Below are 27,988 nucleotides of genomic sequence, written 5' to 3' on the forward strand. Positions count from 1 at the left end.
TAAGCTTTAAAAAAGTGTGATTTATTGTACAGACCTTTATACAAAGCACACTCAAGGAAAAATGGTACAGAGGCAGGTCTTATGAAGGTGGTGAACCCAACCAGCTCTGAAGAGCTCACAGGCACATAGTTCACCACCATTAACCTGACCCAGACACCAACTTACTCACTGGTCTCAGTTCAATTTTTTTTTGAGAGACAGAGAGAAAATATGATTGGTTCTCCTTGAGTGAAGTACATCTGTTTGGCCTAATTAGTTGAGGCCAAGGTGATGAGGACATTTGAGCAAACATGGCCACTTAGGTGCAGGTCTTAGGTATGGCTGATGGAAGGAAGCAGGTTCTCTCAGAAGATGTATGGGCAGATGCAATGACTGACAACTCTATTTTAATGTAATATAAAAAATAGCATTTGACACCAAAATAGTTCTAAGAAAATGCAATTATTATGAAACAAACATGAGTGGATACAAGTAATGCAAAATGATGGAACTCTGACCTCTGTGCTGTCACAGTGATTTAATTGCCTTGCATGGTATTATCTAAGACTGACATAAATCTTTCAAATTATTCTTCCTTAAATATAGACATTCATATAAATTCTTTCTATGTTTATTGTGCTATCAAGTAATTATATATTTCATCCAATTTGATCTGTTAGGATTCCACGGTTTTGCCTTCAAAGTCTGTAAAAGGAAAAGAATGAAAAGACATAACTATTTCCAAAATATGTTAGTAGCATATGTTATTATTCGCTTTTTTGTTTGCTGGATTCCTGTATTCATGATTCAATAGCTGAGAAAGTGCATGTGTGAGAGTGATTCTATGGGGAAATAAAGAGATCATAGTTAGGTATTTTCATATAGCAAAACTAATTGTGGCCTCTTCCCTGGCCACAAGCTATTTTTATGTGCTCTCTCCTGTCACCTTGCTTTTCATTCCAAATTATGTATGCAGCTATGTTGTCAGCTCCATTTCTGCTCTTGACTTTGCTGCTCCTCTATGCACCAATTTTAATTCCCCCTGATTAGCCCCATTCCTAAGTCCATCATACCATACATTTCAGAATGAAAGGTGCATGAAATTTTGTTCATTTTATTGGACATTTAAATAAAAGGGTGGGGGCTTGGGTGAATATCCTGATTGGTCAACTACAAAGAAATCTACGTCAGCTTTGTTTTCAACTCAGTTATATACTTGGGAAATCTGGACATGCAGATTACTTGTGTCAATTTCCTTACTTATTCATCTTGAGGGAAGGATTTAATGAAGGATTTAAGGATTTGGTTGCAAAAGTGGGAAGCAGGCCAGGCACAGTGGCTCACGCCTGTAATTCTAGCACTTTGGAAGGCCAAAGTGGATGGTCACTTGGGCCCAGGAGTTTGAGACCACCCTGGGCAACATTGTGAGACCCTAGATCTACAAAAAAAATTAAAAATTAGTTGGGAGTGGTGATGCATGCCTGTGGTCCCAGCTACTTCAGGGGCTGAGTTGGGAGGGGCACAAATCTAGGAGGCTGAGGTTGCAGTGAGCTGTAACCGCACCACTGCACTTCAGCCTGGGCAACAGAGCAGACCCTGTCTTAAAAAAAAAAAAGTGGGAAGCTGGGATCCAGGAGAGTAAGCAACCAAGGCTGGGTCCCTGGGGAATGTGGGAAGTGGGGAGGGTTTGACAAGAATAGTATTGCAAGGAAATTTGATCCTCTATTACCCAGTTCCACTTGTAGAATAAGAAAATACTAGTTAATGTTTTGTCTACCACCTACCATTTAGGAACTCAAGACTCTGTGGCTTTTCAAAGGTGGTTTGAGGAATCTCATTTGGAAAATCTGCTGCTGCAAATAGAGTTAAAAGAATAGTTTTTAGTATGTAAAGCGCAATAATTTTTGCAGTTATTTCCATTTTCTTCTATCTTGTTCCTTCCACTCTGAGGTTTCTCTGAATGCATTGCTCTCCTAGGAGTTACAAGATGCTAGACCACTGTTATATAAAGTCTCAACCATTGATGATGACTTATGTATGTCCTGAGTGGACAATATGAACAAGCAGATGTTCAGTCAACTGCTCAGTATAGCATCTTTCTACCAACATCCCTATGAAGCCTCCTTCCCTGGCCCCCATAAACCACTGGGCAACTTCTCAATGATTGCTAGCTTCCTTCTAAATAGATAGTTTCAGATGAAGCCGTAAAAATGGAAACAGACTAAATTATTATTTTTTTGATATATGGTTTGTATAGGCAGCTTTAGAAAAAATACAATTCTCTACATAAATATTTGCAAGCACTCACATTATATGTATACAGTTGACCCCTGAACAATGTGGAGGTTACGGACACCATTCCTCTCTGTGATCAGTAATCTACACGTAACTTTTGACTCCCTCAAAACTTAACTAATAGCCCACTGTTGACCAGAAGTCTTGCCAATAACAGTTGATTAACATATATTTTGTATGTTATGTGTATCACATACTGCATTCTAACAATAAAGTGAGCTAGAGAAAAGAAAATGTTATTAAGAAAATCATAAGGAAGAGAAAATATATTTACTATTCATTAAGTGGAAATGGATCATCATAAGGTTCTTTATCCTCATTTTCTTTATGTTGACTAGGCTGGGGAGGAGCAGGAGGAAGAGGAGGCATTGGTCTTGCTGTCTTAGGGATGGCAGAGGTGGAAGAAAATCTGCATAAGTGGACCTGCACAGTTCAAACCCATGCTGTTCAAGGGTCAACAGCATATGTGTATTTATGTAATACATTATAAATTATATATATGATGAGATATATATACACATAACGAGACAAAAATTCCCAGATTTTCCCTGTTAAGGAGAATTCTAACTTGGTTCTCTCAGTCTTTTCCTCTCACCTGTGTTCTGAGGAAGATGCTGTCTTGCCCTATTGGTTATTTTGGGCTTCATAATAGAGAATTGAGAAGAAAAGGGAAAGGTGAGAAGCAAGAGATACAAGGGACTGGAGCTGAAGTTAGAGTATTTTGGGAGAGTTTGAGGTGAATATGACAAGGAAGCAGTTTTAGTGCTTTTTAAAAAAAAGTTGACATTTTTATGCCCATTTCAAAGTGTTTGTGAAGCATATGAAAAGAAGCAGTTATTTAAAACTTGCTTTGGTCGCTAGACCATAACATTATTCTCTAACAACTGGACAATATGAGTCATGACTATTAGCAATATAGACATTGTTTATAACCCCACTGACTTACCATCTGACATAACTAGATTTTTTTCTTCATCAGGGACCAGATCTTTATGTCCTGAAATCAAAATTAAATAAAACATGCTGGATTTAGAATATAACCAACAACCTAACTAGGTCATGAGATGTGCTGAGTCAATGTTTTTCAAACTTCAGTGACTATGACCCACAATAAAAGACACATTTTACATTATAGTCCAATGTGCATATTTGTGTACATATTAATGAAACAAAAAAATACATGAAATAATACTTATCTTTTTCTAATTGTGATGGTTAATACCGAGTGCCAACTTGATTGGATTGAAGGATGCAAAGTATTGATCCTGGGTGTGTCTGTGAGGGTGTTGCCAAAGGAAATTACCATTTGAGTCACTGGGCTGGGGAAGACAGACCCACCCTTAATCTGGTGGGCACAATCTAATCAGCTGCCAGCAAATATAAAGCAGGAAGAAAAATGTGAAAAGGTGAGAATTGCCTAGCCTCCTAGCCTACATTTTTCTCCCATGCTGGATGCTTCCTGCCCTCAAACATTGGACTCCAAGTTTTTCAATTTTGAGACTCAGACTGGCTCTCCTTGCTCCTCAAGCTTGTGGACAGCCCATTGTGGGACCCTGTGATTGTGTAACTTAATACTCAATAAATTCCCCTTTATTTATACATAAGTATCCTATTAGTTCTGTCCCTCTACGGAACCTTGACTATACAGATTTTGGTACCAGGAGTGGTTCTAGAGAAACAAAATATTAAGGATGGAGTTCTTTTGTTGGTTTTCAGGTTTCTGGAGTTGGCTGCTTAGTATGATTCGACCTCCAAATGCTAAGGACCTAAGGACTCTACTTTTAATAGTATGGAGAACACTGATACTCCTTGGCATGAACTGTTTAATGAGTTATGCAAAATAAATGCATTTGACACTCCTGATTCACTGCCCATGAGAGGCAGGGAGTTTAGTGACTCTATACATAATATCTTTGACCATATGTGGTGAACAAAGGAACATAATGAAGCTGGTTAGCTGCTCCTAAGTTCAGTGGACAAAGTGATGAAAGAAAATGATGAACTCGGAGATTCTGTCTCCTGGCAGATACTGAGCCTCAAATCTGCAAAGATTGCCCTGAGTGAGTCTTATCTCCTATAGAGAAAGAGCTGAAATTGTGGAAAAACAGACACAAGCTCTTATTATGTGAGTGGCTGAACTGCAACGAAAAGTGTATGCACAGCCTTGCCAGGTGTCTCCTGTTAAAGTGAGGGCACTAATTGGAAAAGAATGGGATGCTGCAACTTGGAATGGAGACGTGTGGGAGAACCCTGATGAAGCTGGGGACACTGAGTTTGTAAACTCTGATGAACCTTTTTTGCCAGACGAAACAGCTTCCCCATACCCAGTAGTGGCAACATCCCCTCCCTGACCCATGCTGTCATCAGCCTTTCCACCTTTGTCTGAGGAGATAAACCCTGTGCTGCCTGAGGCAAGAGTGACGGCCTCCCCTGAGGCAGTTGCCAGGAAAAATGTTGATTCTCCTCAGTAGCCACCCCTAACACCCTTGTTTGCTTCTAGACCTATAACTAGACTAAAGTCTTGGTGGGCCTCTAGAGGTGAGGTTGAGAGTATGACCCATGAAGAAGTGTGCTACACTCAAAAAGAGCTGCTTGATGTCTCTATTTTTTTTTTTTTTTTTTTTGAGACAGAGTCTCATTCTGTCATCCAGGCTGGAGTGCAGTGGTGCAATCTCAGCTCAAGCTCCACCTCCTGGGTTCACGCCATTCTCCTGCCTCAGCCTCCCAAGTAGCTGGGACTACAGGTGCCTGCCACCATGCCTGGCTAATTTTGTTTTTGTATTTTTAGTAGAGACGGGGTTTCACCATGTTAGCCAGGATGGTCTCGATCTCCTGACTTTGTGATCTGCCCACCTCGGCCTCCCAAAGTGCTGGGATTACAGGTGTGAGCCACCACGCCCAGCCGATGTCTCTAATTTATATAAACAGAAATCTGGAGAACAGGTATGGGAATGGATATTAAGGGTATGGGATAATAGTTGAAGGAACACAGAGTTGGATCAGGCTGAATTTATTGACTTGGGCCTACTAAGTAGGGACTCTGCGTTTAATGTTGCAGCTCAGGAAGCTTTCTACTCTGGTCTCATTTCTGCCCTCTCCATTGCACAAAATTGCTCTCATTAAAGTCACAAATGACCTTTGTCATACATCCATTGGGTATTTTTCAGGTATCATTTTATCTGACACACCAGTAGCATCTGACAGTGTAGAACAGTCCTTGTTCTTGAAACACCCTCTGCCTTCAGGTCTTTTACATCATCAGATTCCAGGGACTTATCCTGACTCTCTGACCACCCCTTTCTCATGGTCCTCTGTCAGTTGCTCCTGTTCTACTTAACCATGACAGGCTAAGTTCCTCCAGGCTTTTTTCTCTTACCTTCTCTCTAGACAATCTCCACCATACTGATAGCTTCATTTCTATTTATGAGGCAACAACTCCCCATTTGGCAACTGTAGTCCAGATGTTTCTGAGCTCCAGGAAGTATGCAGTTCTCCATGTGACATTTCCATTTTAGATATCACACAGGTATTTCAGAATCAAAATGTAAGAAATGAAACTCATGCTTTTTCTAATCTGGCACCATGCTTCTTCCTCTTCCACCCACAGGCGTGCATGCACACACACACCCCTCCCACATTCTCATATTTTCTCTCTCTCTCTCATTCTTTTACCATTTTCCCCTTATCAATAGTAAATCTGCCCAGTTGCTCAGCCAGAAGAACCCTGGGATTCACCAAAGCCAATCAGATTCATCAGCAAGTCTTGATATTTCCACCTCCTAAATATCTCTCAAATTTCTACTGCCTCTGGTCTTGGCTATATGCACTGCCCCTCAATACCAGTCTTTCTGCAAACAGCCTTGCCTTATTCCAGGATGTTTTTCAAACTAATTCCACAACTGACCAGGTTCTCTCCATCTAGAAATCTTCTGTAGCTCTCACATCTACTCCTCATGGCTGTATCTCTCAGCTCCATCTCTTCTGGCTTTGGCCACATGAGCTTTTCCACAGTTTTTCCAAACAAGTTGATATGTACTTTCCTGCTTCAGGTTCTTCCCTTCTATCCGCAGGCATGAGCTCTGACAGCACAGCAGCCAACATTTACTCCTCCCATGCACCACAGTTGCAGTCGTCTATATAATGTGTGGCCAGCCTCTTGATGGACTGCAGGTTCCCAGAGGGAAAGATCAGGTCTATCTCATTCACCTCTGTATTTCCAGCTCCTAGCACTGGCTTATAGTTGGTACTGCACACACATTAGCAGAAGGAAGGAATATTGGGCTACAAAAGACACTTGACTAAAGCCCTTTGCATAAATAAATTGATTTATTTCTACATGTATATATCCATACCTAAGATGAGATCATCTTTAAGGCAAAGAAAAGATGTCAGCCCTCCCCTATTTCTTATGAGTGGAGAAAATACCAATAAGAAAAATAAGGTTATTGAAATTCGTTGGCTTTTAATAAAGTTATCTAAAAATCTGGTGTTGTGAGTTGAATTGTGTTTCCAAAAAGATATGCTGAAGTTGGCCAGGCATGGTGGCTCATGCCTGTAATCTCATCACTTTGGGAGGCTGAAGTGGGTGGATCACGAGGTCAGCAGTTTGAGACCAGCCTGGCCAACACAGTGAAACCTCGTCTCTACTAAAAATACAAAAATTAGCCAGGCATGGTGGTGTGCACCTGTAGTTCCAGCTACTCAGGAGGCTGAGACAGGAGAATCGCTCGTACCTGGGAGGCGGGGCTTGTGGTGAGCTGAGATGGCACCACTGCACTTCAATCTGGGCAACAGAGCAAGACTCTGTCTAAAAAAATAAATAAATAAATAAATAAATAAATAAATAATATATATATATATATATATATATGTTGAAGTCCTAACGCCTGGTACCTATGAATGTGATCTTATGGGAAATGGAGTCTTGGTGGATATAATCAATTTAAGATGGGTTCAGACTGGTTTAGGGCAGGTCTTGAATGCAATGACTGGTATCCTTATAAAGAGAGAGAAAGAGAGACTTAGAAACACAGACACACACAGAGGAAAGATGGACATGTGAAGAGGGAAGCACAGGTTGGAGTGATGCAGCAACAAGCCAGGAATGCAAGCAGTGCAACCCAAAGCTAGAAAAAGCAAGAAGGAATTCTTTCTCAAGCCTTCAGAGAGAATGTGGCCCTGCTGATACCTCACATCAGGTCTTCTAGTCTCCTGAGCTGTGAACAAGTAAATTTCTGTTGTTTTTAAGCCATCCACTTTGTGGTAATTTGTTATGGTAGTCCTAGGAAATTAATAAATATGTTACCTACAACATTTATAAGATCATAGTGTTCATAAGTTGTGTTTTCTTTAACATTCTTATGAGATGTTTTATTTCAAAGGACACATTGAACTTAACAGTTAATTTTGTCATTAGTTTAGAAATGACAAAATATAAATGAGAGTTATTCATATTAACAGTGATTCAGTTATAACAAATATTTTAATACTCTTTTAATAGCAGTCCAATAAAACATCACGTCTAAGAGCTTACCTGATTGGTATGGCTGAAAATGTATCTTGTCTCCAAGTGCAACAAGTTTCTCCTGTTGAAATTTTATAATCACAGAATTAAAGGACCACAATTCCTAACTTAATTCTTCTTCTTTTTTTTTTTTTTTTTGAGACAGAGTTTCACTCTTGTTGCCCAGGCTGGAGTGCAGTGGCGCAATCTCAGCTCACCACAACCTCTCCCTTCTTGGTTCAAGCGATTCTCCTGCCTCAGCCTCCCGAGTAGCTGGGATTACAGGCATGTGCCACCATGCCCAGTTAATTTTTCTATTTTTAATAGAGACAGGGTTTCTCCATGTTGGTCAGGCTGGTCGCAAACTCCCGACCTCAGGTGATCCACCCACCTCGACCTCCCAAAGTATTACAGGCATGAGCCACTGCACCCGGCAACTTAACTATTCTTTAATAGAAAAACACCTTGATTCTTCATTTTTAAATAACGAACAAATATTTTTAACATACCAGAAATTGTATAACTAAATGAGTAGTGTTCCTTCACTGATTTTTTTCAAACTTTTATTATCTCATTATTTTTAAGAATTAAAAAAAAATTTGAATCCATAGAAAAACCAATGTATGCCTTGGCCTAGGAGAATCAGTTTAAGGTCATTATCAAGGTCAGTCCCCTTGCATCTATTCTGACATTACCTGAATTAGATCACTTGTCATTCGGGTCATCATTTGTTCACTTATTTCAACATCTTTGAGATCTGTAAGAACCACCCAAGTTCCATTCTCAAATTTCACAGGCATAGAAAAGACGATCCCTTTCGGAATACCAAACTGGCCTGCAGTGAGCAAACACAAAGCAAAGCAATGCAGCAGAACTTAGAAACATGCACCTTTTCTGTTAAGCATTGTAGAAAAGGACAGACATAGTATAGGATTTTTAATGATAATGATGGAATTAAATTTCTCGGAACTCTTCTCCAAAGAGGACTGAAACACTCCCTCTAGAAGGATTGACTGAGTGACTATCCAAGTTCTAACAATTCTGCCATCTGTATTTATCTGACATCCAGAGGCTAATGCAGTCTTTCTCTTTTGAACCCTGTCTGTATTCTTTTTGTCTGTCTGCATGGCTTCTCCCTGGACCCCTATGCAGCCCATGAGCCTAAGTCATTTGTCCATCTGGCCTTCCACTCTTCTCACCTGCTACGGCACTCACACAGCCAGAGTATGAAGAATTGGGAAGGGAAAGGAGGGGAGGCAGGAAATTTGGTTATTCCTTTGCAGCCCCCAGTTTGCCATGTGTTTTGGTGTGTGTTTGCCTCATGGGGGATGATTTCCTTTACATATTTCTATGTCTTAAGCAGAAGCCATCCTTCATTTAATAACACATTTAATTTCTTTAAGATACAGAAATACTTATATTTGGATGTGCTCTAAATAAAAAGATTGACCATATTTATTACTAACTGAGCACCATTCAGACAAAATTGTCCCCGTTTCTGGTGCCTCAATCACATAAGAAAATTATTTCTGCCATACTAGACAACAAAAATATCACCAGGGCAAAAAAACAAACAACAACAACAACAACAACAAAACATTGAGGACATTCAAGAAACCAAGATCTAAAAGACTTTTCCTTAGAGGGCTTCCCAGGTCCTCAAGTAATGCTGTATTTTGTTTACTCTGTGAAGAGCTAGCCTTATGGGCAGACAAGGTCTGAGGGTTTACCTATTTGGTATGGTTTCAGAGAGACAGACAATGATCATTCACCCTCCTCCCCCAAGTACTGCATTGTTTATTTTTGAATATAATTCCTACAGAGATTAATTAAACTTTCTTTCTACAAATAAAGGTAAGGTTTTAAGTGCCTATTTCCCTAAGGAGATAATTTGCTGATCTGAATTCACACTATGGCAATGTTCATGCACCTTAACTTCAATTGAACACGATTGATTGAGTGTCTACCATATAAAATGCTTCTCCTGTGAAGAAGCAAAGAGGTGGCCCAGAAAAAGCCTTTGCCCTCAGGGTGCCACAAGGAAGGGGACAATGCAACTAATCATACTATCAAAAACAGGCACACTATAATATTCTCCGTGATAGGCGAACAAAATGCTATGTGGGGATACAGAGGAGAGACAGAGATTAATTCTGACATGGGGGATTTGGGGAGATTTCCTTAACCTGTACTGGCATCACTGAAACAATAGGGAAGATGGTGGTTCTACTTATAACATAAAGAATACAAGAGATGGAACCAATTGGGAAGGATGACAGTACATTCAGTCTGGTATATGTTGGATGGAAGTGATGACATGACATCCAGGTGACAATGTTTCAGAAGCTAGAGCTCGGCAGAGAGGTCCAGGTCTGCAGCTCTGGGAGTGAATTAGCTTGCTAAGGGAGAAAGTAGAACCCAAAGGGAAGAGATGCTTCAGATAGACCTTACAGATGACAGAACAGCAGCTATTCTCTTTCCTGTTTTGTAAAAATGGTAGAAGTCAGCCGGGCGTGGTGGCTCAGGCCTGTAACCCCAGCACTTTGGGAGGCCAAGGCAGGCAGATCACAAGGTCAGGAGATCGAGACCATTCTGGCCAACATGGTGAAACCCCATCTCTACTAAAAATACAAAAATTAGCTGGGCGTAGTGGCGTGCACCTGTGGTCCCAGCTACTCGGGAGGCTGGGGCAGGAGAATCACTTGAACCCAGAAGGCGGGGGTTGCAGTGAGCTGAGATGGTGCCATTGCACCCCAGCCTGAGCGTCACAGCAAGACTCCATCTCAAGCAAACAAACAAAAATGTAGAATTCTTCTGCATAGTTTTTAGCGGATTAAAACACTAGGGCTGTAAAAGTTTATATGCAGTATTCGTGGATGGAGAGCAACCTTTCCACATTCCCAGCGCTGCCTGGTACCCTGAGATCTGGGTCCTGAAGTGCCTCTCTCTATCCTGCCTTTGTGTCTGTGCTCCTATGGTTCCCTGTGCCCAGTGTTCTTTCCACACTTGTCTTCCAGGTCAACGCTCCTCATACTTTAGGCTTACTGTAGTGTCACCTTCTTTACGAAGCCTGTCCTGGTTCCACCTGCTTCCTGCCTAGAATTGACCTTGCTTTCCCTTTATCTATTGCTAGGAAAACCTAACAACATGATTTTGTTTATGTATCTGGCTCTTGTTTATTCCACCGTAGGTTTCCTGAAGGCAGAGGCCAGGTCTTAACTCCTATGTGTATTTCCAATGCATCCATACAAAATATTGTTGACTTTCTGAATGAATAATTGAATGAATGAATGATTATGAAATTGTAAAAGTCCAGGCAGCTAATGGACCATGTTAAGAGCTAGATGGGTGGGGACACAGAATTAGGAGCACGAGTTATAGATAGAGGTTTTAAGATTTTACAAGATATGAAAAACCCAGATTTACCTTCACTCAATATTCCTAAAGATACAATCTCCCCAGGTGGTGAGCCATGGTACCAGTATTTCAGTGTAGTGGCTATACTGTGTGCAGCCAAAATGCCTCCAAATTGTCTTCCTGTGCTGGTCAAGTTTTTAAGAATTGCCACAAATTCTCTTTTTACCCACTCACTGTAAGGAGAGAAAGAAACAATTTTACAATGGAGAGAGGAATTAAAGAGAAAAAGGATGTTCCCTGGCTCAACGGAACTAAGTATCAGAAACCTAATCCACAGTCAAAATAGAAATACAGCTTTATTTCTAGTGTCTTTCCTCAAGTGTCTTTGATCCCCATAAAAAGTCAATTGAAAAATAGTGAAATGTAGTAGAAAGGAGTCCCAAGATGTCAAACTAAAAATATGATACTATAAATATGGAACATAGAAAAGTGGCTGAAAATGGCAAGAACCATTATTTTCATTACAAAGAATTGATCCTGTGTAGACTCTACCTTGGAACCAGTAGCACCCTACATATTAAACAAAATAATTTCATTAAACATTGAATTACAGGTTGCGTATCCCTTAGCCTAAATGCTTAGGACCAGAGTGTTCCAGATTTTGGAATATTTGCATATACACAATGAAATATCATGAGGATGGAACTCAGGTCTAAACACAAAGTTCATTTATGTTTCACATACACCTTATACACATAGCCTGAAGGTAATTTTATACAACATGTTTAATAATTTTGTGCACAAAGCAAAGATTGTGTAAATTAAACCATCAGAAAGCAAAGGTGCTGAATGTAGAATTTTCCACTTGTGGCATCATGTTGGTGCTCAAAAAGTTTCAGTTTTTGGTGCATTTCAGATTTCTGATTTTTGGATTGGGGTGTTCAAGCTGGATTCACGTTGAGAATTAGGAAAATAATTATGTTTTTATGATCTGAAGTCTAAATTCAGAGAATAGTCCAGCTGGTTAGCTTCTGCTAACCCTGCACGACACAGCTCTATGCAACACTGGTCCTGCCCACGCAGCAAATGCAGAGGAATCATGCTTCAAAATAGTGAACTTGGGACACATCATCCCTAGGCAGGGGTGAAGCTCCTATGGTCTGAGGAAGAAAATGAAAGCAAAGGGCAATGGAAAGAAAATCCTACAACTGGGAAAGTGCTGCAAAGTTTAGAAAAAATGCTTCAGAGGTGCTCCTTCCTGCTTCTCCTCTGCCTCATCATAATTGCTAGTGCTTATTGTACAGACACAGCTCTAAGTCCTTTATTGGGAGTAATCCATTTCATCTTCCCCAAGACCCTATAGGGAGGACCCTTATCATGTTACCATTTCCACTTTGCAGATGAAAAACTGAGTTACAGAGAGGCTGCTTAGCCTCTCTGTAACTCAGTTTTTCATCTGCAAAGTGGAAATGGTAACATGATGGTCACACAGCTACTAAGTGGCTAAGTGAGAATCCCAGCCTGGGTGGCTTGGTCCTAGGACTGTGTTCCTCACCACCTCTTGCTTCGGCCTCCTGCCACAGAATGCCCAGCCTGGCCTGTGCCTGCTCATCGTCTTAACTCCTTTCTTGAAAACGTTTCAATTAATTTCAACCTGGATAGATAGCTCTGTCTTTACACGAAGTAAGATTCCCTTATACATGCTTGCTTTAGAGATAACCTTACTTGAATATATGAACTACTGAAGGATCTGAAATATAAAAATTCATAATTTCAAAATCAAATCAATTACCTAGTTGATATTCTGTGGAATTTTCTGTTTCTTCAGTAGACAGCATGAACAAATATGAGTGTGAACAATGCAAGTTATTTTTGTACAAAGATTTATGAGATGATTTAAAAGATTACAACCATTAAACATTTATTTTAACATTGTCAGTATGCTTCACTTCAAAATATACTGTACCTGTCAAAAATCAAGTTTAAAACAGGGCGTGAATAATGAAGAGGTCCCCAAATGGCACTCTCATATCTGTACACCCTTGTTTTTCTCAGATCAACGTAATTATTTCCACTGATATTACCCCAAATGATCACGTCTTTAATGTCTGTGAAGAATAGAAAGTTTAGAAAAATAATAATAATGTATGTTAATATAAAAAATTACCTGAAGCCTATTTTTTGTTTGTGTGCATGTTTGTTTTAGGATTGGTCTTTTTGGTATAAAATGAATCTAGGTTTATGATTCCTAAAATTGTGCAAATTGTGTGGATCACCTCCCTAACTGTCATAGTTTGGCAGTCCCTAATAATGTTCTATGAATGGCATCGTGTATAATTAAATTAAAGAAATAATGAAATGTTCCTTGAAAGAAACTGCTACTGAAAATTATTTCACTGGTGTTTGTCCTGACTTTGCTTACCATTGAGAGAGAGAGAGGTGGAGAGAGAGTGAGTGAGAGGTCAAGAGAGGTGAGGGAGAAAGGACTTTTTAATATGCTTTGGTTTTTCACAAGGAGTTCTTGTTCTAGACTAGAATAGAAATTAGGGCAAATCATTTAACTCTCTGATGGGTTTCATCTCTGGCAAAATGAGGATATTGTAAGAGAACCCTGGGCAACATCTTAGTCAACAAATAGTTATGAATTCTATTCTATGTGTGAGACACCTGTAGGTACCAGGTTTAGAAGAAAACAAATCAGCCCAAATCCTTACAACATTCTAGGGGTGGTGGGAAGTGGATGAGAAAACAACTATTATACAAAGCGATACATGCTAAGAAGTAAAATAAGACCATAGTGGTTAGAGAGAAATAGGCATTGGCATTCGATATGATTTTATCATTGTTAACTGTCTAGGAATGTTGTATGAAAACTTTAAATAAATAATTTTATTTACTTATTTAACTTATTTGCCTAAAAACTTAATCACTTTTAAGTCCATACCACTTCTTACTGTGGAGATTAACTTCTTCCCTCTTCTCCTGTATAAGATTGCTTTTGTCTTCAACTAACAGAACATCCTACTGACTTGTCTTAACTAGAAGGACTACTTTTCTCAGGTAATTCATGGTAGGCAGTGACATGTGCTGGTTCAGCAGCTCAGAGATGTGATTCTCTTGGCCTTCCCCTCATGATCATAAAATGGCTGCAGCAGCTCCAACTATCACCCTCTGTCACACAGTTGTGTTCAAGTATTACCCTAACACAGCTGTGTTCAAGGGCAGGCAATAGGGAAAAGGATGGGGTAGAAGCTTCCTCTTTTGCCTTTTCTCTTTTCAAAAAGTGAAATATTCTTCCCAGGGGACCCCAAATAGACTATATCACTCAACCACTCCTAGTTGCAATGAAGCTAAGAAAAGGGATGATTGTTTGAGCCTCTATAGTAGAGAGAGGCTAGCAGAAGAGAGCAGGAAACAGATTTTCAGTAGCCCACCATCACTGTCTACCTTTGTCCTGTGAGATTCCCGCCCCCATCGGAATGTTTCATGCAGTAGGAATAGCTAGTTCTCCCTCCACCACCCAACTCTCAGGGGAGTTAGTGATGTGCTCCCAGGTCCCTCAGCTGCAGGTTGTAGGAGTGTGGGGAGGGTGGGAGTCAGGGTTTGGAGCTCATAGGATCCCACATGGGGAAAATAATTCTTGGGCCAGGTAAGCATATGGTAGGCTTCCTTCCTACAGCCTAAAGAAGCCTTTTAATTGTGCTGGGTTTCATTTTTCTTATCAGCTTTGAGGCCCTTGATAGCTCTAAACATCCCAAATTATGCTACAGAGAATGATAGTGGACATCTGCTTTCTTCCCTCTTGGCATGAATTTCCCCTCCTCCTTTTTTTTTTTTTTTTTCATTAAGAGCATCCTGATTCTTCTTTAAATAACTACTCCTTCTCCAGTGTCAGTCCCTATCTGTCGGGTGGGACTGTCCTCACGCCTTAGGTCCACCTATAGGCATTAGATGCAGATTCCACCCACCCACCCCCTGCCCCTGGCCATGATGATTGATTTAGAGATGGGCATGCGGTCCAAGCCTGGACGAGGAGTTTGTATTCCTTTTTGCACAAACAATTGGGAAAGAAAGCCCTCATTCTCCTGGGGTATGTAAACTACAAGCATGTGAGTCTGGGATGCCAGTGACCATTCTGCCACCTTTTAGGGCTGAACTGAGAAGATCAACACAGAGAGCAGAGCAGAGGGATAGGCCAGCAGAGAGAGCACAGGTATGTCCTGGCACCACCGTTTGAGCCCCAGCATCCAGCTATGTATGAAATAAGAACTACCTCCTGTGTTTTTCAGTTATGTGGGGAAAAAAGTTCTCTACTTGACTTCAATCACTTTTTGTATTTTTTTGAGTCAAGGTCCTTCTCTGTTGGCCAGGCTCACTGCAGCCTCATGGCTCACTTGCAGCCTCAAACTCCTGTGCTTAAGTGATCCTCCCGCCTCAGCCTCCCAAGTAGCTGGAATTACAGGTGTGAGCCATGGTACCTGGTGACTTCAGTCACTGTGAGTTGACTTTTTTGCAACAGAAGGAGTCCTGACGAGCCAATACACATGGTCTGATAAATAGTGATTTATGAACTGAACTTAGGGGTTATCACGAATCTTGCTTTTCTGAAAAGGTTTGCCACCCTCTTGGCATCTAGAATAATCCCTGAATCATTTCCTTGGTGGTTTTTCTCTCTCATGATGTTTTGCTCAACTTTGGTCATTGCTGGCTGTCTCTTTGCTGCCTCACTGACAATTCTACTTGGACTCTGTCCCTCTAATGCCTTTTTCCTTTTACCAACTTTCCTCCATTTTTCTTTTTTCTGCTTCTCACATGCTTATTGGATTTGAGTAGAGTGGAGCTTAGAGTCATGGCACCAGCAGACCCACAAGACAGCAGCTTTCTGGCTGAAAGCCCCCAACCCCCCTCAACCCCACACCCCACCCACACATACACCTTGTTTTAGATTCTTCTTGATACTTTTCAGGAGTGTATCATAGACTTTCTGAGATAAGTCGCTGTCTACACATATAATTATAAGGTTGATGACAGAGATAAAATAGAAAAAAGTTTTCATTTCCTTCTGAATAATTTTAGCATCAATTTGGTTGAGTGTTGTAGTGACTGTGGGGATAAAATACTAAAGATATGTATGCAAGAATACCGGAAATTATTATTTACAGTTTCATTGTAACAAAAAAGAAAATATAGCTCTGGCTATAATGTTAGGGGTTCACTGAAGCCTAATTGTCCTGACTGGGAACATTCTAGACTCACATTTCATTGTCTTCCCAATTTTGCTTGAGAGAATGCCTGTCATCTCCTTCCCTTCTCAATGGACACTGTTGCACCTGCTCCATCTAAGGGCAAAAGTAGCTAAAATATGTCCAATATTATCTCCCTTTTCAAATACAACAATCCATTTTCTGATCTAGTCTCATCTTCTCATCTTCCTATGATTCTGATATTTACCATTCAAAGATTAATAGGAGCAGAAACCGATCAGATATCATAATCCTATTGATAAGTTTAACATCCTTGGAAATGTTTATTATGTGCCATACACTCTTCTTAGCACTTTAGGAATACATCTCATTGAATCCCCACATCAATTCTAGGAGATAGGCACTGTTAACGTCCTCATTTTACAGATGAGGAAACTGACGCACTGAAAGACTAAATGACGGCTCAAGATCATACGGGTGGGAAGTAGGGCAGAGCCACTTGCACATAGCTTTGATTTTTTTTAAAACACTGGTTATCTTAATTGACTATTACCATGGGAAAAATGGAATACGATGTGTCACATTATCACCTGAATAATATAAATTGTATCTTATTAAATATTTATTGATTTTTATAATGATGGAAAAAGCCAGACACAAAAGCCAATAAAAAAAAATGTTTGCACAGTAGTCAAATCACACAATAAGTTCTTTATGTCTGTTTTATAATTCCTATTCCAGATACTCAGAATGTTCCTAGAGGGGACAGCGTTCTTCCTAGCTGCTCTGAAATCATGTTGTTTCAAAATAAAAACAAAAACATAAAGAGACATTCACTCACATGAAGGAGCTGTCTTCAGTTTTCTGGCCAGTATGGCTTTCGCTTCACCTTCCACCCCCAGCGCCACAGCAATAATGTTGTGTGCAATGCGTGGGGCATATCTCATGAGTAAAACTGTCTTCAGGTTTACAAAGGTTCTCCCTCCCACGATGACTCTGACGGACTCATGAGCATTTTTCTCTATCAGGTACCCATAGAGCCTGCAGAGAGGCACCCTGCTTCGGAGGCAGTCCTCCAGAGTGAACACCTCCTTGTCGGTGCTGTCGTCCAGCACCACAATGACGTGGGCCTGGCGGAAGGCCTCCTCCACCTTCGTGCAGATGGAGACACTGCGCAGGACGGGAGATGCCAGGTCTTGGGTCTCCACCACAAGGCTTTTGAGATGTTCTTCCGCCTGCTTGTTGTCAAATAGAGTTATGCTAATTTCTGTATGCATCCCAAACACTTCGCCACTCGTCAATATGGGAATTAGGTTGTAGCAGGCAGGAGCAGAGGCACTGATAAAAATGCAAAGCCGCATTGTGAATAGTTATATCCTTTGTCCCTTTTAAGCCTTTATTCTTAATAGATATTTCTGCATGTGCATCAATAGGGCGGTTTAATATTTAAATAAGCACACACATAGCTGCACTGACATTCTAAGGCTAGAAGTCAAAAGTAGAACAAAAACTTCTCACTACCAATCCCTTGCTCTGGCCATCTGAAATCAGTCCCCAAATAAGAAATATACCTGTTTATTAGGTTTTTCAAAGAAAACAGAATTCCCCCTATGCAGAAATCAAAATAAAAAAACTATTATATTACTGTAATTATGTGTTTATATTTCCTCCTAAAAAGATAAAGATGTAAGTTTCAGTTAGCCATAGCTCTTTTTTAAAAAGTACAACCTCATCTACACAATAATGACTTTTTTTTTTTTTTGGAAAGGGCTATCTTTTCCAAATTCTTACACAGAAAAATCCTTACAAAGAGGGCGGGATCAACATAGGCTATGTAAGGTGTATCTGTAGCCACAATTCTGCAGTTGTCTACAGCTGTGACTATCAGCTGTGAACTGTAATGCCCACCACGGGAAGTTCAGAAATGCATCCGGGCATTTCTGGTATTCACAGTGGGTTTGGGGAGGTGTATAATGGGGGTTTCAACAGTATCTGTACTGATTTAATCCTTTGAAACATCTAAAGAAGATGTGATAGTTATTAAATCTGGGTGATAGGATCATGGATGTTTATTACATCATTCTCAATTCCTTTCTGTATTTAAAATATTTCATAATAACAGTTTTAAAAATGAGTATATATTAGGATACACATGCACGTATGAGCAGGAAAGTGCAAAAGACAAACTGAGGGGTGAGGAAAGGAGAAGGGGAGGGAGAGAGAGAGCAAGACAGAGAGACAGTGCAGAGAAAGAAAGAGAGAGAATATGACAACAAAGACTGCATGTGCCCAGACTGGGAGCAAAGTGGAGCACACATGAGAAGGAGAAAAGCAAAAGGGAGCAAGGCGAGGGGAGTGGGGTTACAGAGAGGGAGTGGGTGCATAGAGAAAAGGCAAAGAAAGCTCTAGCACGTGGGAAAGAGGGAGACAGCAATAGTCAGAGAGGGTGAGCTTCTGCAAAGCAGCCATGCTATAGAGTTGTTTTTAGACCAAGTGTCTGTGTTTGTGTCTGTAAAACATAAAACTCATTTATGAGTTATATGAAGGATACAAACACACACACACACACAGGCATATGTATATGTGTATACATATAAGTATACATACACACAAATTTCAAACCTGACATTCAGGTATTCTTCCATCATGAAATTAATCCCATCTCATTGTCCTTTCTAAATATAAAAAGTAAATCTCATGAATCCTGGGATTTGACTGTCCCACCTGGTGATCCAGACCTGCAAGGGGTTGATGCAAGTTTTCAGGGCTTCTTCCTCCTGCTCTTTTTCTATATGTGCCCCCAGGTTCTCTTGAGCAATTACCATCATCAGCTCAGTCGTCATGCTAGAGGTGACATCATAGTAAAGCTAAATATTGGGAGAGAAAAAGTCAATATCAGAGAATAGATAACTAGTTGAAATTGGCTATAATGGAAAGTTTTTGTTTAAAGTCAAAATACAATAAAAAGAGACATGAGAAAATGTCTCAGAAAGCAAGGTATTTGAAAAATAAAATAATGTAAGAGAATTATCATTGTTAGAACAGATAAGTTAACTTATATACCTGAGCATGCTCCAGGAACTCATTATATCCTCCCAAAAGCAAACCCTTTCCTCCATGATCCAACAGCTCTCTCCAGATAATAGGGGAATTCTTGTGACTCCACTTATTCTTTTCACACACATCTTTCAGCCAATCCTGTTGAATGATATCCCAAGTGAAGTCATATATTAAATCTGCCTGGGAATTCAATTTAATACTTTAGAATTCAAACATTAAAATACTAGGTTGCTTTTAATGTCACTATATACACATAATATAATTTAGATATCTTCAAAGAGTAAAATGTAAATATAGAAAATAGTGATGTTAGTAACAGATTAATTAGATAAGAAAGCATATTCTTCCAATTAATTGACCAAATAAAGGTACTGAAAGTTGCTCTTTTTGCTGAGGAGACCTGGAATCCAAGTGTTTAGCTTAAAGAGAGGTCACATGTTCCAACTCAACTGATTTTTTAAAAAATTCAACTAGTTTTGCCCTTATTCTTTTACACATGCAATATTTCCAGTCTTAGGGGCATATAAAATTTGATACTTTTTTTTAAATCTGTGAGTGTGGTTTATGTAGTTCAGACTAAATTAATAAGCTAAAAGTTATTTGGAGATTTCCGATAATATTTATCAGAAAAAATTTAAATTATCATCATCTGATTTATATAGGCTAGGCCTTCCAATGACAAGATCTGAGTAGAGTCAAACAGAAACATTTTTATCAGCAAAGTACATAGCAGCAGTCTTAAAAACCACGTCATTGGAGGCATGGGTAATGAGGCCACCTTACCCATAAAATCCTGGAAACTAATTTCCTTGCTAATATTGAAGATCTGCCTGCCTTTATCTCACTTAAAGCAAACAATGCTGCTATGAGGATTCCAACACAGTCCCTCTAGGCACAGCATAGCCAGACCAGTGAACTACTGGGCCCATGAAGGAAAGAGACATTACCCCAAAAAACCTTCTGCACCCTGCAAAGCATGTTAATGTCCCAGCAGGAGCTGCAAGGGCATGTACAGGACTGGACCCTTACAGTGCTGAATCAAGAGTGGAACATGAAGTTAGACAAGGGAGAATTTATTAGTATGAATCACTTTTCGGCAATTCAAGAGTGTATACCCTGGCAAGGACCTCAGAAGACAGGGACAACATGTTGCCAGACTGGCTCTTAGAAACTTGGAGAGAGTAATTAAATAAAATAGAAATGCCAGACTTCATGGAAGACGGTAGAAGAATGGATCAAAAGACTAGTGATGCCAGGTGTGGTGGCTCACTCCTATAATCCCAGCACTTTGGGAGGCCGAGGCGGGTGGAACATCTGAGGTCAAGAGTTCGAGACAAGCCTGGTCAACATGGTGAAACTCCATCTCTACTAAAAACACAAAATTTAGCCGGGCGTGGTGATGGGTGCCTATAATCCCAGCTACTCAGGAGGCTGAGGCAGGAGAATTGCTTGAACCTGGGAGGCGGAGGTTGCAGTGAGCCGAGATTGCGCCATTGCACTCTAGCCTGGGCGACAAGGGCAAAACTCCATCTCAAAAAACAAAACAAAACAAAAAACAAAAAAAAACTAGTGAACGTGGTACTGTGGAAGGCTAGAAAGCCCGCCATTCAACCATGTTCTCTGGAAGGGATTGGAGGATACAACATGCACCTAAGTGATAAGGAATGCACTGGTGAGAGGGGTCCTGGTGTCACTGAGGAGCCCAGTGTGGCTGTCCATTCTAGGCCAAGGCTGTTTGTTTTTTTTTTTCTTTATTTAAACTTCTATTTTAAGTTCAGCGGTACAAGTGCAGTTTTGTTACATAGGTAAATTTGTGTCATGGGGGTTTGTTTTACAAATTATTTCATCACCCAGGTATTCAGCCTAGTGCCCATTAGTTATTTCTCGTGATCCTCTTCCTCCTTCCACCCTCCACCCTCCGATAGGCCCCAGTGTGTGTTGTTTCCCTCCCTGTGACCACGTGTTCTTATCATTTAGCCCCCACTTCTAAGTGAGAATATGTGGTATTTGGTTTTCTGTTCCTGTATTACTTTGCTAAGGATAATGATCTCCAGCTCCATCCATGTCCCTGCAAAGGACATGATCTCATTCCTTTTCATGGCTGTGTAGTATTTCATGATGTATATGTACCACATTTTCTTTCTCCAGTCTATCATTGATAGGCATTTAGGTTGATTCCATGTCTTTGCTATTGTGACTAGTGTTGCAATGAACATATGTGTGCATGTGTCTTTATAAAAGAATGATTTATATTTTCAGGGGTATATACACAGTAATGGGATTTCTGGGTTGAATGTTATTTCTATCTTTCTATGCTTCCACCAATAGCCTATAAGTGTTCCTTTTTCTCCACAACCTCGCCAGCATCTGTTATTTTTTGACTTTTAAATAATAGTCATTCTGACCGGTATGAGATGGAATCTTATTGTGGTTTTGATTTGCATTTCTCTAATAACCTGTAATGTTGAGCATTTTTTCATATGATTGTAGCCAAGGCTGTTAAAGGACATGCTGCCACACACCTGAACTCCCTGGCAATTGAGATGATAAAATCCTGAAATAATAGAGGCCAGTGGGCAGTGCCAATCAGACAACATTTATTGTGACAGAAGCACTACCAACCCAGCAGATGAGATAACTTAGCTGAAGATCAGACCGGCAGAGAGTGAGGGAAATCTATACTGGATGGTAGAGAAGAGAGGGAGAGAAAAGGTGATGAGTGTCAGTTTGGCCCTGAAACTATGAGCAGTGAAGACTATAGCTCATTTGACTATCCTTTCTCTTATCAAGTTTACCCAGGGAAAGATGGCAACCAGAATCCTGGAGGAGCTGTTCCAAGATGGTGTGAACTGATTATAGGGAGCATGTGGATCCAAAAGGCACAACAGGTGAACTGTAGCCAGTGCTGTCATGTACACTCCAGGTTCCCCCTTCACAAATGAGGCACTCACTCTCCCAGGCACCTGGTGTATTAGAGGCTGATAACTTAAAGTCTGACTCCATTCTCTCTCTAGGAATTGACTTCAGCCAAAGCAAATTGCCTTGCCTAAGGTTAAGTTCCTTCCCAGGGGCAGCTGATATCCGATGGCTGGTTGAGGAGGGAGCACAAAAGCTCAGCTACCTTGCCTCAGTTTGGAATAATTCTGAAAGGCCATCAAGAGTTCACTGTGGGATCCGCTGAGCCCTCTGTTGCAGCTATGTCAAACTTCAACTTCTCCCTTTACCCAATCCTGCCGCCCTCATTCCGTTTCAGGATGCTGTTCCCAAGACCACTTCCCAGTAAAGCCCCTTCACCAAAATCTACATCTCAAAGTCTGTTTCTGGGGAAACAGAGTCCCAAAGAAGGGTATCCCAAATAAGTCATTGGAAATCAATACCAAGGAGAATGAAAAGTTAACAAGTGCAGTGTAAGCTACCTGGATTCTTCAGGGGGTGCAGTCAAACTTATTCTACTTATTGATTAGGGTCTCATTTGTTCTACTAGGTATTAGGGAAAAAACATAAATATTATTTTGAGACTGGTAAGTAGGGACTTGTTTTACTAGTATTCAAATATCACTAGCACATGAACAGTCATTCCTAGAAGCCAATCTAATACACCAGTTAATATTTAATCAAATTAAAACACATTTTGTGCATGAGTGAGTTCAACAAACTATAAAGGCTTCTTACCTCCCAAACCTCAGGACGTTGTGTGATTTTATGTATCCGAAAATCAGGAAGATTCTTTTGTAAATAGTCTGCCACAAGTTCTGTTTTAGCATAATATGGACAATCTGCTCTACCTAAAAGAGTTCAAATTAGCAATGTTTTCTTTCATCATGCAGAAATTATTATGTAGTTCTAAGTATTTGCTATGTAATTACAGAATTAGTCATAGTTATGATATAATTTGATAACATAAAGTTGCAGTATAAACTGCTATTACATAAACTTCTGATGTTTATTAGATTAATACAAATAAAATAAACTTCATAGGAGGTCAGAATCTTAAGTAACAAAATGTGGAAAGAAAAAAAACCCTACTGAATATTTATTCTTTTCTAGTAATATGCTAGACCTCACTTCCTCTAGGAGGCTGCTAACTACTACTAATTCAGCATGAATTAGTACTGATAATGAACTACTCACTAATGGCCACCAAAAGGTAAAGTTTGAAGTGAGGAGTGGTGGTAAAATCACTTTTGGATTTGATGTGTGTCAGGAAGTTGTGGGGGTGGGAAAGAAGAATCTGGGATAACTTCTATTTTCCGGCTTGGGCAGATGATGCTGACCTTAACTAGAGAAAAATCATGAATGAGAAATTTAACTTTAGTCAAGTGCAGTTGGAGGTATTTGTAGTGTGTCTAAGTGGATATGATCAGCAAGTAGCTGGATATATATGTATATGTACATGTATATGTATATGTATATGTATACATATATAAGGGGTGCAGGTGCCATGTAAGGGTTTCAGACACACAATTTGTAGCCATCAACACCCAGGAAGTTAAAGCCACTACAACAGATGGAATTGGGCATCTGATAGAGCAGGAGGGATGGGGAAAAATGCAGAGCCCTCTCTGTAGCATTCTTCCTCAGTTAAGATAACTTAACTCCTAAGTTACCAACCTGTCTGAAGCTACCCCTGTCTATCAGCCACCCTGTCTAGTTCAAATCTATGGTTCATCTCTTCAAACCACTTTCTGGTCTATGTCTTAAATTATCTTTCTCCACTATCCTTTTGGGAAATGAGCCTGATAAAAGCCCCTTATCCTGGATGAACTCAATTACTTGCCTTTTCTGTAGCTGGGTCCTACCTGCTAGCCACCACTACAGAAACATTGTAGAACCAAGCGGAGGGCACCTTTAAAATTCATGGTCATCAGCTTTAATTGGCCCTCAACCCTGCGTGGAGATCCCTCTGTTTCCCTTATCAGCACTCTCTTCTGTTCTCCACAATTACTATTCCAGGCTTTTTCCTCTTCCTCCAAATCTTTTCCTTCTCCCCAACATTCCTCTGCATTATCAGAACACAACAGACAACTTTGCTTTTTACTTTACAAAAACCAACCCAAACAAAACAAAATGGCATTAGTTTGGAAAATCTCCAACCTCGTCCATCACATCTACATGCCTGTCTGTACTTGGACTCATCCTTTCCTCCTTTCTTCATTTCAATGGAAAAGGAGTCCTACCTCCTGTCTAATCTAATCGCACCACTTATGCTCTGAATCCCATCCTCATCTGCCTTCATAGGAACCTTGCTTAGTTAATTATCCTCTCTTTCTAGAGTCTTGTATCTGTTTCTAATAGTCCCTTTCTGTCATATTTAAATATACTCATTACATTATGTTTCTCCTGTCCTAAGAGACAAAAAACTCATCTCCCCCTCTAGCTATTGCCTTTCGTATGTCCTTTTTGATCAAAATATCTTGAAAGAGTTCCCTATACTTGCCATCCTCAGTTCTTCACTTCCATTTATTTCTCATCCACTGCAATGTAGCAGACCCCACAATTCTCTTGAAGGTCACTGAAGACTTCCATGCCACTAAATCCAACAGATACTTTCCGATCCTTTTCTTGTTGACCCTTGGCAGCATTTGCCACCACTGCCCCCTTCCAGGCTTTTGAAACACTGCTATAGTGGGGGCATTCTCCCAGTTCTCCTGTTCTATGGTCACTCCTTTCTATCCTTTGTAGGTTTCCATTCCTTTATCAACCCATTAAAAGGTATCATTCTGAGAAGCATCTTGTCTTTATAACTTACATATTCTTTTTGGCCAATCTGCTTCATTCCCTTGGCTTCAAGTAGCAATCTATATTTCCAGCTCAGATCTCCTTATCTAGATGCCTACACCCTCCTGTATTTTCCCATCTCCTTCAAAATGTCTCATAGACACTCAGAAGGTCTATGATGTATTTTGTCACCATTCCCCTACTAAATGTGCTTAGTCGCTTATATTTATTATGTCCATCTCCCTAATTATCTAAGAGTAGTAAGAGTATCCAGAGTATTAAACCTACTCATCCGCTTTTTTTTTTTTCAGTGACTCCTAATCTCTGCAATTATTCAAACCTCTGCTTGGGAACAATGTTTAACTCATTTTTCTCCCTTATCTACCCTCCTCCAGTCAATTAGACATCCAGTTCTATAGATTCTGCCTCCCTAATATCTCTCCAATCCATTCATTTCTCTCCATCTCCATTGTTTGCCACTCTAGGCCAGGTCACAATCAACTCCCTCCTGGACTATAGCACTAGTCTCCTAACTGGTTTCTTGGTATCCAGTCTGTTTGTCCCACACTATAGCCGTAACATTCAGATAAAATTCAGATTTGATTAGGCCCTCCTCCCCTTCTAAAAACCTTTCATGTACTCTGGATAAAGTCTAAACTACTGAATGTGGCTCAAAAGAATCTACATTATCTAACTCTAGCCTCGCCTTATGAAATTCTCTTCCTTGTACTATTTGCTTCAGTCCTAATAAACTTATTTCAATTTTATACTTATTTTATATTCTCAATTGTCACCAAACTAGTTCTCCTTGCTCTAACCCCACTCCCAGTTACCCATGCCTAAATTGCTCCCCTCCTTTCTACCTCTTCTCTGTTAGGTCATTCATTATCATCTTTCAGGTATCTGCTTAAAATCTCTCCCTCTGGGAAACCCTTACCTGATTAAGTAAGGTCCCCTGCTATCGTTCCTATAGAACCCTGCCCTGTCAGTGTCATACATGCAACATTCTCTGTGTGTTTTCCACTGACTTCCCACCATGTGGTTAGTCAGTGTTCAAAAATATTCTTCTGGGCCAGGTGTGGTGGCGCATGCCTGTAATCTTGGCACTTTGGGAGGTCAAGGTGGGCAAATCACTTGAGCGTAGGAGTTCAAGACCAGCGTGGGCAACATGACAAAACCCCATCTCTACAAAAATACAAAAATTAGCTGGGCATGCTGGTGCATGCCTGTAGTCCCAGCTACTTGGGAGGCTGAGGTGGGAGGATCGCTTGAGCCCAGGAGGTCAAAGCTGCTGTGAGCCACGATTGCACCACTGCAATCCAGCCTGGGTGACAAAGTGAGAGCCTGTCTCAAAAAAAAAAAAAAAAAATCTTCTGTGGATGGTAGATGTCAATTGTGTTCAATGCATCAAAGAGATCAAATAAGTCAAAGACTAAACAGCTTCTATAAAAGTCAGTGGTGACTTTGGTGACAGCAGTTTCTGTCAGGAAGCAGAAGTAGAAGCCTTCTTCCAAGACTGATTGGAAGGCAGAACTGGAGATGGAAGAGCAGTCTACTCTTTTAAGAAACTTTACGAGGAGAGGAGGTAGGTACCAGGGATTGTTGTAATAAAAGCCTTCTCAGTTGAGTCCTTGCTGTCAACCAGCACTTTCAATCATTCTCTCCGTTGCTGCCAAGACAGGCTTCCTAAAATGCAAACTCATTAAGACTACTCTCCTGCTTAAAATTTTTCTATAATTCCTCATTGCTTTCAGGATACAGTTCAAACACCTTTGCTTGACCTACATGAAATGCAAGGACCTGGCTCCTGCTCCTGTTGTAGCCCCAGGTCCTGTCACGCCCCACATATCCAGATCTTCTGTTAGGCCAGGAAGCTTCCTGCCTCTCTGCTTTTATCTGGAATAGCCTCCTCAGCTCACACCTTCACAACTCAGCTCCTGTAATACCTTCCCCAGCCAGTTCCTTGTGTCCACCTCTCCCTCATCCCCCAAACCCAGATTAGGAGTCTACGCTCCCAGAGGCCTGTGCAGGTCTCCTTCATCGCGTTAATCACACCGTATCAAAAGTACATGTTCTGTGCCCCATGAGACTGAAAGCTCCTCTAAGGCAGGGATATGTTTCCCTCCATTGCATCCCCAGTGTCCCACAATGCTTGGCGCACCGTCACGGTCCAGTAAATAACTTTGAATAAATCTATAGCAAAGCATGGAGCGGTCCGTATAGAGGCTGCCAAGCCAAGCGGCCATGGGAGGTGAGCTGTTGTCGGCGTTTTGAGCAATCTGCGGGCGGACGCGGGAATCACTCACCCGCGATGACGAATTTGGCCATGGTCGAGAGAGACTCAGAGGCAGGGACCGCGGCTTCGCGGTTTCCTGGCAACCACGCAGCCAAGGGCAAGGCGCAGGCGCACTACAAAGTCTGGCGCCCAGCAGAGGTTAGGTGTTTAAAGTTAGGACCTGAATGGGTTACGTTGCGATACACGATCAAACATCGCCCTTATAAGCTCTGTGGTATCCCCGAGCCCCACTCCTGTATGCAGGGAAATTAGTCATTCTCCTCGGTAAACTTTCTTCAAGTAAGTCCTTCAGCTACAGCCGCGAACATATGCTTTTTGACCTTTGAGGGAATCCGTAAGATCTCGTGAGAAGCGCAGCTTCTCGGGGAAGCTGTCATGGCTGCTCCTGTACGTAGCCACAGCCTTGTGCTCTAAGGTGAGTGGAGGACGAGCTTGGGCTTAGCGGCTGCCCGTATCACATCCTAGACTTTTTTACTTCGAGGAGAAGAGTCTCACGAGTTGTCTTGGAAGTAAGTTTAAAGGAGGTGGGTTAATGCTGGGCGGCCCAGCTGCGGAAGGACAGGCTCTTGAAGTTGG

The 27,988-nt window shown here is 40.8% G+C and overlaps 2 protein-coding genes across 20 annotated transcripts in view; one reads left to right on the plus strand and one right to left on the minus strand.

Moving 5' to 3' along the window:
- Positions 1 to 27,542, minus strand: MDH1B (malate dehydrogenase 1B). 12 transcript variants are annotated; one of them, XR_010149839.1, is made up of 13 exons: positions 27,423 to 27,542; positions 23,071 to 23,183; positions 19,402 to 19,536; positions 19,063 to 19,205; positions 17,180 to 17,676; positions 13,101 to 13,242; positions 11,204 to 11,367; positions 8,473 to 8,612; positions 7,808 to 7,859; positions 7,463 to 7,555; positions 3,221 to 3,549; positions 1,764 to 1,832; positions 1 to 684 (listed from the first exon to the last, which is right to left on the minus strand). XR_010149839.1 is itself a non-coding variant. In XM_001138429.5 (12 exons), exons 1-12 carry the CDS (start codon positions 27,442 to 27,444, stop codon positions 656 to 658), a joined length of 1,557 nt encoding a protein of 518 aa, XP_001138429.1. In that variant the 5' UTR covers positions 27,445 to 27,542; the 3' UTR covers positions 1 to 655. The 12 variants fall into 12 exon arrangements, 4 of the variants coding, with proteins under 4 accessions (XP_001138429.1, XP_016805859.1, XP_009442384.1 ...); XR_010149836.1 differs by lacking the exon at positions 7,463 to 7,555; XR_010149835.1 differs by lacking the exon at positions 7,463 to 7,555 and having other exon boundaries at positions 19,402 to 19,578.
- The window catches only part of FASTKD2 (FAST kinase domains 2), a 35,136-nt gene continuing 34,642 nt past the window's right edge, over positions 27,495 to 27,988 (plus strand). For 3 of the 8 annotated variants that reach the window (XR_010149678.1, XM_054678823.2, XM_054678822.2), the window contains exon 1: positions 27,719 to 27,827. The gene's annotated coding sequence lies outside the window, so the exon portion shown is untranslated. 8 annotated transcript variants of the gene reach the window in all.

This window comes from Pan troglodytes, chromosome 13 (assembly GCF_028858775.2).
Source record: "Pan troglodytes isolate AG18354 chromosome 13, NHGRI_mPanTro3-v2.0_pri, whole genome shotgun sequence".
NCBI classification, from domain to species: Eukaryota; Metazoa; Chordata; class Mammalia; order Primates; family Hominidae; genus Pan; species Pan troglodytes.